Genomic DNA, 14,488 nt, shown 5'->3' on the forward strand with positions numbered 1-14,488 from the left:
GAGCTCCCCCTAAATATATGCAACAAATGAGGAGATTTCTCTCCCCCTTTGTCACCATCAAAAATGGGGTAAAGAGAAATACTAAATGCAAAATACAACTAGTCAAGCAAGCAATGTAGAACTTTCACATAGTGCATAAGCCCAAACCATTTCTTATGCGACAAAAATCATCCTCTCCAAGAGGCTTAGTAAATATATCCGCTAGTTGAGATTTTGTGTCAACAAATACTAGGGATACATCTTGTCTCTCTACATGATCGCGTAAGAAATGATGGCGCACATCAATATGCTTGGTTCTAGAATGCAAAACCGAATTTTTGGAAATATTTATAGCACTTGTGTTATCACAAAAGATTTTAATATTTTGAAAACTCAAATCATAGTCAACTAAGCTTTGTTTCATCCATAAAACTTGAGCACAACATAAGCCGGCGGCAATGTATTCCGCTTCCGTAGTGGATAATGCAACACAATTTTGTTTCTTGGAAGCCCAAGAAACAAGTGAATTTCCTAAGAATTGGCATGTTCCACTAGTACTCTTGCGATCTACCTTACATCCGGCAAAGTCGGCATCACAAAATCCATATAAATCAAAAGTGGTACTTTTTGGATAAAACAAACCAAGGTTAAAAGTTCCATTAACATACTTAATGATCCTTTTAACCGTAATTAAATGAGATGTTTTTGGAGAAGTTTGAAAACGTGCACATGCACATACACTAAACATGATATCGGGTCTACTAGCGGTGAGATAAAGAAGACTACCTATCATACCTCGGTATAGTATTTGGTCCACATCCTCACCACTATCGTCTGCATCAAGCTTGACACTTGTACTCATGGGAGTAGGCGCATGCTTAGAATTCTCCAAATTGAATTTCTTCACCAATTCCTTAGCATACTTGTTTTGAGAAATGAATATCCCATCCTTAGTTTGCTTGACTTGGAGCTCGAGAAAGAATGTAAGCTCTCCCATCATACTCATCTCAAAATGATCTTGCATAACTTTAGAAAATTCCTTGCACAAAGATTCATTAGTAGTACCGAAAATGATATCATCAACATATATTTGAACTAAAATAAAATCATTTTTCTTTTTTCTCACAAAAAGAGTGTTGTCAATTGTTCCTTTTGAAAAACCATTTTCAACAAAAAAACTAGAGAGGCGAGCATACCAAGCTCTAGGAGCTTGTTTCAACCCATATAAAGCTTTTTGAACCCGGTAAACATGATTAGGAAAAACATGATCTATGTTTTTGACTAACTTAAAATATTTGTAAAATATTCATTTGACCTCTGAAAATTGTAAAACTTTATAAACTATTTTTAATACCAAAAACAAATTGTTTGGAAACAGAATTTTGCAGATAGGTCCTCATACTTGTGAAAAATAGTATTTTGTGAAATACGTTCAAAATTATAAGTATGAAAACGTGTGTGTTGATATCCCAATAGCTTCAGATGAAATCTAAACTATTTGCCTACATTCTAGCACTAGAGAGAAAATAAAACCTAGCTAATATCCTCACGAGAATACAATTCTTGAGTCTTGATATAGCTTGAATCGGATGAAGCTTCTTATTGTATTTAGTGTTCTTGAATGAACGTTGCTTCATCGCTATGCCTCCTCCTCCTTTGGATATCATCGTTGTAGCGCATATTCCATCCAATCCTCCATTTGTGGCACTAACATGCTTGATATATCTCCTTTTGAAGGGCTCCCAATTATTTGTTCCTTTGGATGGTTTGATGCGAATTTCCAAGCTTTAGGAAGTTCAACTTGTTCATGAGCATTGGAGCTATCCACATCCTTTTGTGCTTCTATAAAGGGTGTATTATTGATTTGTAAAAGGTCCAATCCTCCCTTAACATCATCATCATCATCTTTCCTAGGTAAAACAACTTGAGAACCAATATTAGTCTCATCAAAAGTAACGTTTATAGATTCTTCAACAACGAGAGTTCGTTTGTTGAAGACCCTATAAGCCTTACTTCGATGTGCATAACCTAAGAAAATACCAACATCAATTTTGGAATCAAATTTATCATGGTGATCTTTTGTATTTAAAATAAAACATTTACAACCAAAGATACAAAAATAACCAATAAAAGGAGTTTTTCCATAAAATAGTTCATAAGGAGTTTTCTTAAGCTTTGGTCTAATTAAAACACGATTTAAAATATGGCAAACCGTATTGACGGCTTCCGCCCAAAAATATTTTGGCAAATCAAAAGAATTTAGCATAGTACGTGCCATCTCTTGTATGGTGTGATTTTTCCGTTCAACAACATCATTTTGTTGTGGTGTTCTAGGAGCGGAAAACATGTGAGTTATACCATGATGAGCACAAAATTCATAGAAAAAATCATTTTGAAATTCACCTCCATGATCACTTCTTATTTTAACAACTTTCAAATCTTTTTCATTTTCAATCCTTTTGACATGATTAGAAAATTCTTCAAAACAATCACTTTTATTTGCAAGAAATATTGTCCATGTAAAACGAGAGAAATCATCAATAATCACAAATACATAGTGTTTGCCTCCAAGAGAGGTAACACGCATAGGACCAAATAAATCAAGATGAAGTAATTGCAAAGGTTTAGAAGTCGATACCTCATTGATGGATTTGAAAGAAGATTTTGTTTGTTTACCTTTGGCACAATCTTCACATATGGTATCTTTGATGAAGTGCAAGTTAGGTAACCCTTTTACAAGATTTCTCTTAGACAACTTAGATATCAAATCCATGTTTGCATGTCCAAGCCTCTTATGCCAAATCCAAGGGTTTTCATCAATTGCCGCAAGGCACTTCACATCTTGATTCACTAATTCATTCATCTCAAAAATATACACATTAGACTTGCGATTAGCAACAAAAACAAATTTTCCATTCATACTAATAATGCATTTGTCCGGTTTAAAGGAAATATCAAAACCTTTATCACTCAATTGGCTAATGCTAAGAAGATTATGATTCAAACCATTTACCAAATAAACATATTCTATAACGGGTGAAGCTCGGTGTCGGATATTACCTCATGTTCAAGGGCCATGAAGCAAACATTTGGATCATGAAGAGCAAGTTTGGCTCCTTCTTCATTACTATCCGAATCACTTTGTTCGGATTCCTCCCATCCGGCATACATAGCCTTCTTCTTCTTGTATTTCATGTACTTCTCCTTGAGCCTTGGGCAATCCTTAGCGATATGGCCTGGTTCATTACATTCAAAGCATTTTCCTACACGAGAAGGAAATTTGTTGTTAGATCGTGGGTTAAATTTCTTGTTCATTTTTATGAGTCTAGAAATTCTTCTAGAGAGATGAGCCACTTCTCTAGAAAAATCAACTTCACTATCCGATGACGAAGAGGAGTTATCACTAGCTCCTTTGAGAGCTATGGTCTTCAATTTTGGTGATGGCTCCTCAACATCCCGTGAGGGCACTTCCTCCTTTTCCTTTCCCTTGAGCTTCTTCTCATGAACCTTGAGCTTGCCGATGAGGCCATCGAGAGGTAGAGTGGTAAGGTCATGAGCTTCTTCTATCGCCGTCACCTTGGGTTCCCACATCGGAGTCAATGAACGAAGAATCTTGTAGTTCGTCTCTTGAATAGTCAATTTCTTGTCAAGACCATGCAATTCATTGATAATGTTAGTGAAGCGAGAAAACATAGCATCAATTGATTCATTTGGAAGCATTTGAAATAACTCATATTCATGCATAAGTCCGCTAATCTTAGATTCCTTAACTTGGGGGGTTCCTTCGTGTGTGATACACAATTTCACCCATATTTCGTATGCGGTTGCACACGTTGAAACTCTATTGTATTCATTTGGGGAAAGACCACAAATTAAGACGTTCATGGCCTTAGCATTGAGATTAGCTTGGTGCCTTTCTCCATCGGTCATTGTCCTAACTTTGGACTTTTCTACATATTTTTTCTCTATGAGTTCTAGGATGTCAAGGTCAATGCAACGAAGATAAATCCTCATCCTAGCCTTCCAATAAGCAAAATTACTACCGGTGAAAAGTGGTGGTCTAGTGGTGGATTGTCCCTCTAGCATATGCACATTCATTGAAGCCTCCATAAGATCTTTTCTCTAAGGTGATTAAACCAAAAACTAATATAGAGACCAAGATCTGATACCAATTGTTGGACCCTAGAGAGGGGTGATTAGGGTCACGAGGCTATAATTATGCAATAAAAATAAGACAAGCAAAACACAATATGCAAATGCAATCAAAATAGAGGAGATAGGGTTAGGAATCGTTATCTTGTGACGCGCAATATGTTAACGAGGTTCGGTCCGCTGACCTACGTCCCCGCTCCCCACTATCGAGGAGAAATCCACTACACAACCCGGTTTGGAAGCCGGAACTTCGTCTACACAGCGATCCCCTGACGATCTCACACTACACAATTGATCTCAACAGATCACACTCCTACACAATTGATCTACACAAGATCAAGCTTTCAAAATAGTAGAAATGGTGTAAGAACCCTCTCTTTACAATGTCCCTATGGCAAAGAGAAGATAACACTGAAGCTGGGACGTGAGACACAAACAGAAAACTCAGATGAAAACAGGTTTGAAAATTTTGCTCTGTAAAAACGTTCTCTGAAAATATCTGAAAGAGCTGGGACTAAGGAAGAAGAAGAGGATGGGTTTTTATAGAAAATCACAGCTGTTTAAAACCCATAACCAATCCCTCAAAATCTGGAAACAGAACAGCGCCAGATCATGTGAAATCGGCGCTGAGATACTGTACCTGATTACCGTTGAATTATACGGCGGTCCGACCGGACTTTTTTGCGGTCGGGGGAGCCAGTCAGAAACTTAACAAAAGTCCAGAGAGTTTCGCGGTCGACCGTGGAAAATTTTTTGCTCACGGTCGACCACGGCGGTCGACCGTGAATGTTTCTGCTGCCCACTGACGAGTGAGCTCAGGTGCGGTCGACCGTGGCGGTTGACCGCAATCTGATACACTCTAAAAAACTAATTTTTGACTAACTTAAAATATTTGTAAAATATTCATTTGACCTCTGAAAGTTGTAAAACTTTGTAAACTGTTTTTAATACCAAAAACAAATTGTTTGGAAAAAGAATTTTGCAGATAGGTCCTCATACTTGTGAAAAATAGTATTTTGTGAAATACGTTCAAAATTATAAGTATGAAAACGTGTGTGTTGATATCCCAATAGCTTCAGATGAAATCTAAACTATTTGCCTACATTCTAGCACTAGAGAGAAAATAAAACCTAGCTAATATCCTCACGAGAATACAATTCTTGAGTCTTGATATAGCTTGAGTTTGGATGAAGCTTCTAATTGAATTTGGTGTTCTTGAAATAACGTTGCTTCACCACTATGCCTCCTCCTCCTTTGGATATCATCGTTGTAGCGCATATTCCATCCAATGCTCCATTTGTGGCACTAACAAGCTTGATATATGAATTCACTACATTTGCACTCAATAAGCCATTAGTACCGATAATGATGGTTGTAAAACATCATCAAAACATCAGGGCTAACAATTACTTGGGCTAAAAATATATGGATGCTAAGTATTTGAGGAAATGCTATGAGATGTACCCTAAAAAATAAAATTTTGATTATTTCTTTGATGAAGGCAATGTGATTTGATGAACTGATTATGGGACTAGTTGGGCACAACTTTTATGAATGCGAGATGTTTTTATGTGTTATGATTATGTTCTTTTAGAACCGCATACAATGCACTTGTTATTTTGCTTCAACCAGAGAACTTGGGTTATGTTGAATTCAATAGTTAAAAGATAGATTAATCTCATTATGAAAATCATGGAATTCTTTTTATATCTTTATAAATGGAAGAAATTTGAAATAGAATTCAATTGAGATGGTTGTCCATTGACCTCATTTTGTTACGTTTTGGGTCATCGCATCCAGTACATTCTAACTTTAGCCAATACCTATTAACTGTATCCACCGCATGTTAACTTTATCTAATACATGTTAACTATATCTAATATCTGTTAACTCTAACTAGTACCTGTTAGCTACATAGTTGTTAACTTTAGCCAGTACCTATTAATTATACCCAATACCTATTAAATTTATCAAGTACCTATTAACTATAATAGTAACTATTAAATGTTTTATATATGATCATGTTACCTATAATATATGTTTGCTTATTAATTAGCATGTGATGAGAAATTATCCAATATATGAATTATAAGTTACTTTTAGCAGGTACATGTTACAGGTAATAGTTATATGTGATATTTGACCATAATAGTTTATAGTTAACATATACATGTTACAATTAATATATACATGTGATGCTTAACAAGAACTGGTTATAATTAATAAGTACAATGTATAGTTAAAATGTAAATGTGATACTTAATAGGAATAGGTTATTTAGAGTAGTATCTCCTTTCCGAGCTTGTCGCCATCGTCAACTTGATTTTTTTGGAGTATTATGTTAAGTGAGTATATGATACGTTTAGTTTGGCGATTGCTTTTAGATTGTTTGATGAAATGCTAAAGAGAGATATATGACGTCTCTGCAAGTTTAAAGCTTTGATTTGGAAATAAAGTTTGACTTTACAATGCGCAACTATGTTGAATTAGGATTTTATGACCATGTTAATGCTACGCAAGTTATCTCGTCACTTGAATGCAAAGGACAATATAAAGTTTTGATTTTGAATGCACAATTGTGTTCGGTTAGACAATTCAATCTTTGTTTTAACCAAATAAAGACGAGAACAGACTACTGTAAAGCAAAAATAAATATGAGAAAGCATTAACATTTTACTTTGACTCCCAGTATTAATTTATCAATTACATATTAAGTTCATCCCTTTAGTGTTATGTTTACACATTATATATTAACTATGTCTAGTACCTATTAACTTCAGTTAGTACCTATTAACTATATCCAGTACATATTAAATTTAGTCAATACCTGTTAAATATTTTTATGTATGGTCACACTAACTCTAATATCGTCGAGTCTTTTAGCAACTAAAATGCTTGTACTTAACAACTAAAATGCTTATAATTTCATTGAATTGGCTATGGGTTGGGATTGGGGTGGCATATTGCATTGGGACTATAAAGTTGTAGAAAGCATGTCTCGCTAAAGCGATGTTAAGAGTAAAGCAAACAACTGGAGTATGTTGTCATCATATATATCCAGCTTTGGGTTGTATTATTTATTTTCTTTTTCTTAAAGATGAGTATAATCTACTTGTCGAATCATCTTTGTCTTGGAAATAGTTAACATGTACTGGCTACAGTTAACAGTACTGGATATAGTTAACATATACTAGATATAATTAACATATATAGTATATAGTTAACAAGTACCGACTAAAGTTAATAGGTACTAAATATACTTAATAGATAATGACTAAAGTTAGAGTATAGTTAATAGGTGCTATTAAAGTTTATAGATATTAGATATAGTTAATAGGTGCTATTAAAGTTAATAGATATTAGATATAGTTAATAGGTATTGGTAAAAGTTAACATGTACTGGATACGACAACACAAAACGTAGCAAAATGTGGTCAATGGACGGTCATCTCAATTGAGTTCTACTCCCATTTTTTATTTGTATAGATGTAAATAATTCCATGATTTTCATAATGAGATTAATCTACTTTTTAACATTTTAATTTAACATAGGCAAGTTCTCTAGTTGAAAAAAAATAACAAATACAATGTCTGTGGTTCTAAAAAAACACAATCATACCATATAAAAACTAAATTTGTAGCAACAAAAAGTACAGCTTGCATAACAATGTGTCAATTTTTTTAATATTAGCAATACTCAAACATCAGTAATCTCTAAATGCATCAAAACCTCAATCAAGCTCTACCAAATTTGCCCCAAAAATTAAGCTCTTATCATTCACTCTCCAACAACACATAGTTAAATTGAAAAAATCCACACCAATTATGCAATAAAATCCAAGTTTTTACGGTCTTTTGATGAAGATGACAGAGTGAAGAGAACAATGGACGTGTGAATAAAAATAAGAGAAGAGAAGGAAAGCGAGAGAATCACCCTAGAGCTTTTCTTGTTGGGAGGTAATGAAAGATGGTAGCGATAGGAGATGACGTAGGAGGCAATGGCAGCGAGAGACAACATAGGAGGTGGTGGTGATGAGGAAGAAGAGCAAGAGGATAGGCTAATGTTGGTGGAGAGGAAGGCGGGAGAGGGAGATGATGGAGTCGGAGGGAAAGATGAAGAGGGAGAGGAAGAGGGTTAGGGTTCAAGTTAGAAGAGAGTAGGAGAAGAAGAGGAAGGAACAAAATGAAGGTTAGGGTTAGGAGAGAGGAGAAGGATAGGAGGGAGAAGTAGAAGCACAGTGGGTTAGAGGAGAGGAAGGGGAGAGGAGATGACAGAGATTTTTGGGTGGAGAATAAAAGAGGGTAAAATAGGTAACTTGGGTAAAATACAATTTTAAGGGCCAATATACAATAGAAATAATATGGGGGGCTAGGTCACATGAACATTTTATTTTTGGGATCTTGACATAATTTTTCTAAATTATAAACAACCCCCTAAACTGAGAATTACAAAAAGCCCTCTGAGAAATATTAAAATTGCAAGAAGACCTTAAAATTTCTAAAAGTACAAAAACCTACCCAAAAAGTTTGCATATTATAGCTAACTATAAAAGCAAACATCAACAACCATTATTGGGGTTTTCTGCCAAAATTACTAGGGATTAAGTGACAAAACTAAATTTTTAGTATAATTCGATTTTTAGAAGCATGATGTGCATAACCAAAAAACAAACTCATAGAGAATAAAAAAATTAGATATACAAACCAAAAAAACCACATCCACCTGTGTGAGCACGAGTATAATGCTTATTTAAATAGAAAGAAAATTATTGTTAATATTAGGTGCAAAACATTATAGCTTTTTAGAGAAGAGAAATGATAGTAAATAGAGAGATGAACATTTCTTCATATTAACTGAAAGAAGGGCAAATTTACGAGATAGACATATTTTGTTAATCTTTGTATCAACTTGATATGTTTTCTTTATTTAAAAAAAGAAAAAAAACTAGGTATATTTTCTTATTCCAAGGATAACAAGGGATATAAAGCAGGACACAGTAGTACTAAAATAAATAAAAATAAGATATCCTAACTACTATATTAAACATCTCTTGTCTTAGTCACAGTGGGTAGAGAACAGAGAGTTTGGATAAGATGAGCCAAGGTTTGTGCAGAAGGTTGTTGGTGTGGGTCAACTAGATATGGTTGAATAGGAGCATATTGACACGGGTGGCTGTAATCACAAGCGTTGAGGTGGAGCTTGCCTGTTGAGGGCGTGGACAAAGGATGCAAGGTGGAGGCCGCATGTAATTGATAGCGGCAACATCGCTGTAAGAGATCCGTGGGGCATTCCATCAAACGCGTTGTGTGCAACATCATCGATGGGCATTGCACGAACATCAAGGTTGATGACGGTTGTGGTTGTGGTTGTCGTTGTTGGGTAGCCACTGGAGATGGGCAAGGTATAGGTGAGCTGGTTTGCAAGCTTTGGAGGTCAATGACCGCAAAAGGGCAAAGGGTAAGAGGTTTCACCGACAGATCGGTGAGTGAAGAGTGAGGTCTGATGGGGGTAGTCCGTGTAGATCGCATTTAGCGGTGCTCAACGAGGTTGTTAGCCACTGTAAGGACGTTGGCAGGAGTTGCAGGACAGGGGGTTGTTCCTCGAGGCCACGTGATTTAAATTTGCATTTGAGTCGAGCATTTTATTATCGAACAGTTGGCGGGCATCTTCAAAGGTCAGGAAGTCTCGGAAGGTGGCGCTAAAGCGAACGGATTTGCGTACAGCGGTGGGCAAGGAGAAAAGGAACAGTTGGGGCTTCAATTGCCCAGTGTCGTAGTGATGATGACGTGAGGGTTACTGGTTGGGTTCGATGATGTACAACATCCATCGGTCATTGTGTTGTGGGTGTCGAGGGTTGAGGTATGGTCACAGGGATGCGGGTTCGGGTAGATTTGTTTGTCGAATGGGCAAGGTCGAAGCTGTATGAGGAGGTTGATGGTAGAGTTTGCTCAAGGGTTAAGGCTTGCTGTGGTGGAGCAATGGATAAAGAAGTTAATATAAATGTTTATGTGTTACACCATGCACCGACCATTCTACATTTCTAGATATCAAACTAAAATAAGAATTTTAGAAAAATCAGGATTTCTTGGATTTATGACCATATTCTAACAATTAGACTAACAATTAGACCAAAAGTTATAGTGAGGAATAAGGATTATAGTTTTATATTTATTATAACATGCCACCGCAAGTCGAGAGGCGGTCTCCATTTTTTAAAACTCTGCTTTAAATTCATGGCCAGTGGAATTTGAACCAGTGTTGTTCTAATACCATCTTAAAGTTAAGTCCATCTAACCACTACATCAAAACTTTAAAGTTATAGTAAGGATCAAGGATAATAGTTTTATATTAATTTTAACAGAGGCCATCAAGTAAAGAAGAGAAATTTTTATGTCTTACTTAACCTACATCTATGTTGATGCTCAATATCAAACAGACTGTTAATCCAGAAAAGGATTGTTGCGGGGTGATGAGGGAAGATGGAGGGGCCGCTTCCTTCTCCGACTTTATATCTAGTTCTTGAACAAGGGTTTGGTGTCCACACTGCATGGACAAAAAGGAACTCGTGTTCTCATGAGTGAGAGTTTTTCTTTCATTTCTTTAGGAGAGGAGTCGCCCCTCTTCTCGCCAGCCTCCCTTCTCCTTATATCAAGTGGCCAAGTGGGCTAAAAACAGGATTGTCCCCCTTGACAGAATCGTCCCACACTTTACAGGTGTCGACTGACAACTGGAGGATAAATCACTTCATTTATAGGAGGGTGTGCTTCCACCTTCCCAGAGAAGTGATTGAGTTGACTAGTCATGAAGACTTATCAGGCTAAAATCTAGATAAGGCTTGTCCGAGGTGGACTGAGATGTCGACATATGTTTTTGGGGAGAGGCTTGAGACCAGGGTCGAGTTCTCAACTTAGTCAACAACAGGGAATGTCCCTCAAGACATTTCTGAGAAATACCTAGTGAGTGATCGAGTGCCCTGAATAGGGTCATCTTTGATAATAGGGTCGACTGACACCCCCTTTCCCGTCGACTTAGGAGTGCCAGCATGTTCGACTGTTGAAATGTTGTCTTGTCTCAGCTAGTAACCGTCTTTCGAGTCAATATAAAGAGGTCGAATCGTCTAGGATGACATGATCTCTCGTATCGGCTAGTATCGCCTCTTGTGTCGATACCAGAGTGTCGGCTTGATGAGTTGGTGGGGCCGAGGCCTCTGTAATCGTGCCCTGGGTTTATTCCTTGATAAGGTACCAAGGTCTTGTAATCTAGCCATGATGGTCGAGTTGTTCCGGAGGATTTGACCAAATATTTTGCATTGGTCTTATCTTGATAAAGAGCCAAAGGCTTATTATTCGACTTAGGAGTTGAATGCCTAGAACTCTTGAGAGTTGACTAGGACTCTTATCGTATCATTTTGCAAATACTGTATCTTGGGTGAGTGAACGTCATAACAATCTATACTACATATAAAAGAGATTGCCTTGTCAAAACTATTGATTTCCATTTTTGCCCTTTTAAGTTTGATAATTCTCATATATGGCATTAGTTGTACTTAATCATTCACTAAATGTATATAACCTCTTATTAATTATACATTTCCTCACTTTTTTAAAACCTTTGGTCACACAATTATTTTATTATCTAATTATGTTGTTTAATAGAATGTTTGAAAATTATCCCTAATTTATCTTCACATAATATTTAAAATCCTAGAAAAATTAAAAATAATAAACATTCATTAGACTTATGTTTTATGTCTTATTAACTTTTTAAAAGTATGATAATAGTATGAAAAACAATTTGTATTTATTGTAATCGTAATAGTATTAATAGTATAGTGATTTTAATAGTATTTTTTTAGCTTAATAAATTGCATTGTAATTTAATAATTATACAATTTAGTAAATTATTTACTAATAGTGTAATAAATTAATTATGAAATTAAAATGTAGTCACTAATAGTATTATATTTATGCTATGTATAATATTATTATATTTAATAGAAGATTAGTTATTTAATATATTATAATTATTTTAATAAATTATGAATAAATTATAATAATTATCCAAGCTATAATAATTAATCATATAGTTCTTTATACACAATTTTATCGTACAATTTATTCATTTAAAAAATTATAATTGTTCAGAATTTATATTGTTATACAAGTCATTTTAGTATTTTGCAGTAAAAAAAAATTGAAAAACATAAAACAAAACATGCATGCTCGCGTGCAAAGCATGTGCATTGTACTAGTCTTCTAAAAAGAGAATTTCATCTCCTAATAGTGCACTTCAACAATCTATGGCAATGAGCTTTCAAGCATTTCCACTTCACTCACTATCCCTCCTCTTTTTTTCTCCAAAAACAACACAAGAGACAGTTTTACATTGTAAACTTAAACTTCTCTTAGATCTCATCAAGCATTACTATTCCAAATTGACGCCTATCCCATGAATCTAAGAGAGACCATATAATCCTAGATTATTCCTTATCTTTACTGATACTTCCAAATCACAGCGATTCAAACTAAGAGCTTCCAAAATCATAGACTAAGAAATGTGCCTTGCCCCTGCAGTACTTAACAATTTTATAGCTTGTAGTTATTCTTCAACAGTTGGTATTCCATCTATATGATGCCCTTAAGGAATAAAATTAAAGCTGGGGTAGTCCAGCCATAAACATATGTGTTCTACAAAAGAAGCAAGTAGGCTAGAAGACATGAATATTAACACTATAAGCTTCGCTTAAACAAAGAAACAAAAGGTTAGTGACATATATAAACAAACAAAACGAATCACTGTTCAACAATGCTAATGGCTTAGGGTAACGGTGAAAAAGATGAAGCAAATGCAATTATTTCCTTTCATTTTCAAAGAAACTTGTAAATCTAACTTCTAGTGATTCTACCTCGTCCTTTCAAAAGTTGAACTATCGATCAAAACAAGCAACTTTAACAAGATAATTACTCTAACGTTTTCTTTTTCCTCATTAAAACCGCTATATATGTAGTTCCTACATGCTTTTATAATAATTTTTCTCAAACTAATTATAGTTGGCGTACTTTTTTAAGCAACTACAAATAAATGGAGACCACGTGTCCTTACACACTCTTGTCCGGTATTTTGCTAATGTGGCATAGAATCATCATATATGATTGGTGTGTCGTGATGATCAAGACCACAAATTATGTAAATGTGTCGTATTAGTAACACACCAAGGAACATCTTGAAGAATATATACATCAATCCCTACTTACTTGTCACATGATTGTATATGTGGAAATTTATTGATGTGACACAGAGTTCGCACACGACATGTACCTTCTTTTTGGAGGAAACGGACAATTCCATTACATTGCGTCAAGAATAATTTGAGTACAGAGACCGGTATGGACCATCATTTGCGTCCAAAAACGAAGTGCATTTGTATTTATAAGCAAACCGAGCTAAGTTATGCGCACAAAGATGTTGCCAGAACGACTTCCGAATGACTTGGAGAGACCCCAACAATCGCCAACGATAATCGAAAGACGATGCGGGGGGAGTGATAACCCCATGTAGCATCAGAATAATACCCTAGCTAGTCCCGTAGTACAATTTACATGTTACACAGCACTCTCCAAATTGATCAAACACACATACCTTAGTCCCATAATTTACACGTCGCGACACTTATTAATTGATCAATAAACAGATGTACTAGTTGACATAAAAAAGCAACCGATATCATCATCCAAACGAAACACTGTTCCTTCATTCAAAAACCCAAACAAAACTTTACACACAACCAAACAAAACTAACCCGAAAAATATTCAGTCATACCTCCTGCATCTCCAAGCTGAGACGGAGAACAGAGCTCTATCCTGCCAACACATGAAGAAACAACCCCCTTCCTCCTTAACCTTGTAAGCGTCGCATCCAAAGCTCTGCAGCATTCTCCTCGCCTGAAGCAGCCCGTAATAACTCAGCGGCACCCTCCCGAACCCAGCAGCCTCAAACCTCTGCACCCATCTCTCGAGCTTCTCGTGCCGCTCTCTCCTCTCCACCCCCTCGCAGGCTATAATGTTCTTGATCTCCTCCCCCAGCAGCAGCTTCTCGACCCTCATCCTCTCCGTCGACCCCCTCGGCACCGTCAACTCCAAACAGTCGAACAACGTCGCGTAGAAGTTGAGCGCCTCGACGAACCTCTCGTTCATCGTGGCTCCGTTGTGGTTCGACTCCTGTTCGGTGACCACCACTATCTTCGGCGACAGCCCCCAGAGCGAGCTCAAGAAGCGCTCCATTTTGGGCGGCACAGGATGTTGCACATGCGCCAGCGGGGGGACGCTCGCGAGCTGCTGCGAGAGGGACGTGCTGAT

The 14,488-nt window shown here is 36.3% G+C and overlaps 1 protein-coding gene across 1 annotated transcript; it reads right to left on the reverse strand.

The window, feature by feature from the left end:
* Positions 13,856-14,415, reverse strand: LOC109849243 (scarecrow-like protein 3). The gene has a single exon (XM_020419056.1). It carries the CDS (start codon positions 14,411-14,413, stop codon positions 13,943-13,945), a length of 471 nt encoding a protein of 156 aa, XP_020274645.1. The 5' UTR covers positions 14,414-14,415; the 3' UTR covers positions 13,856-13,942.

The sequence above is a fragment of the Asparagus officinalis genome, chromosome 7 (genome assembly GCF_001876935.1).
Source record: "Asparagus officinalis chromosome 7, Aspof.V1, whole genome shotgun sequence".
Lineage (NCBI taxonomy): Eukaryota > Viridiplantae > Streptophyta > Magnoliopsida > Asparagales > Asparagaceae > Asparagus > Asparagus officinalis.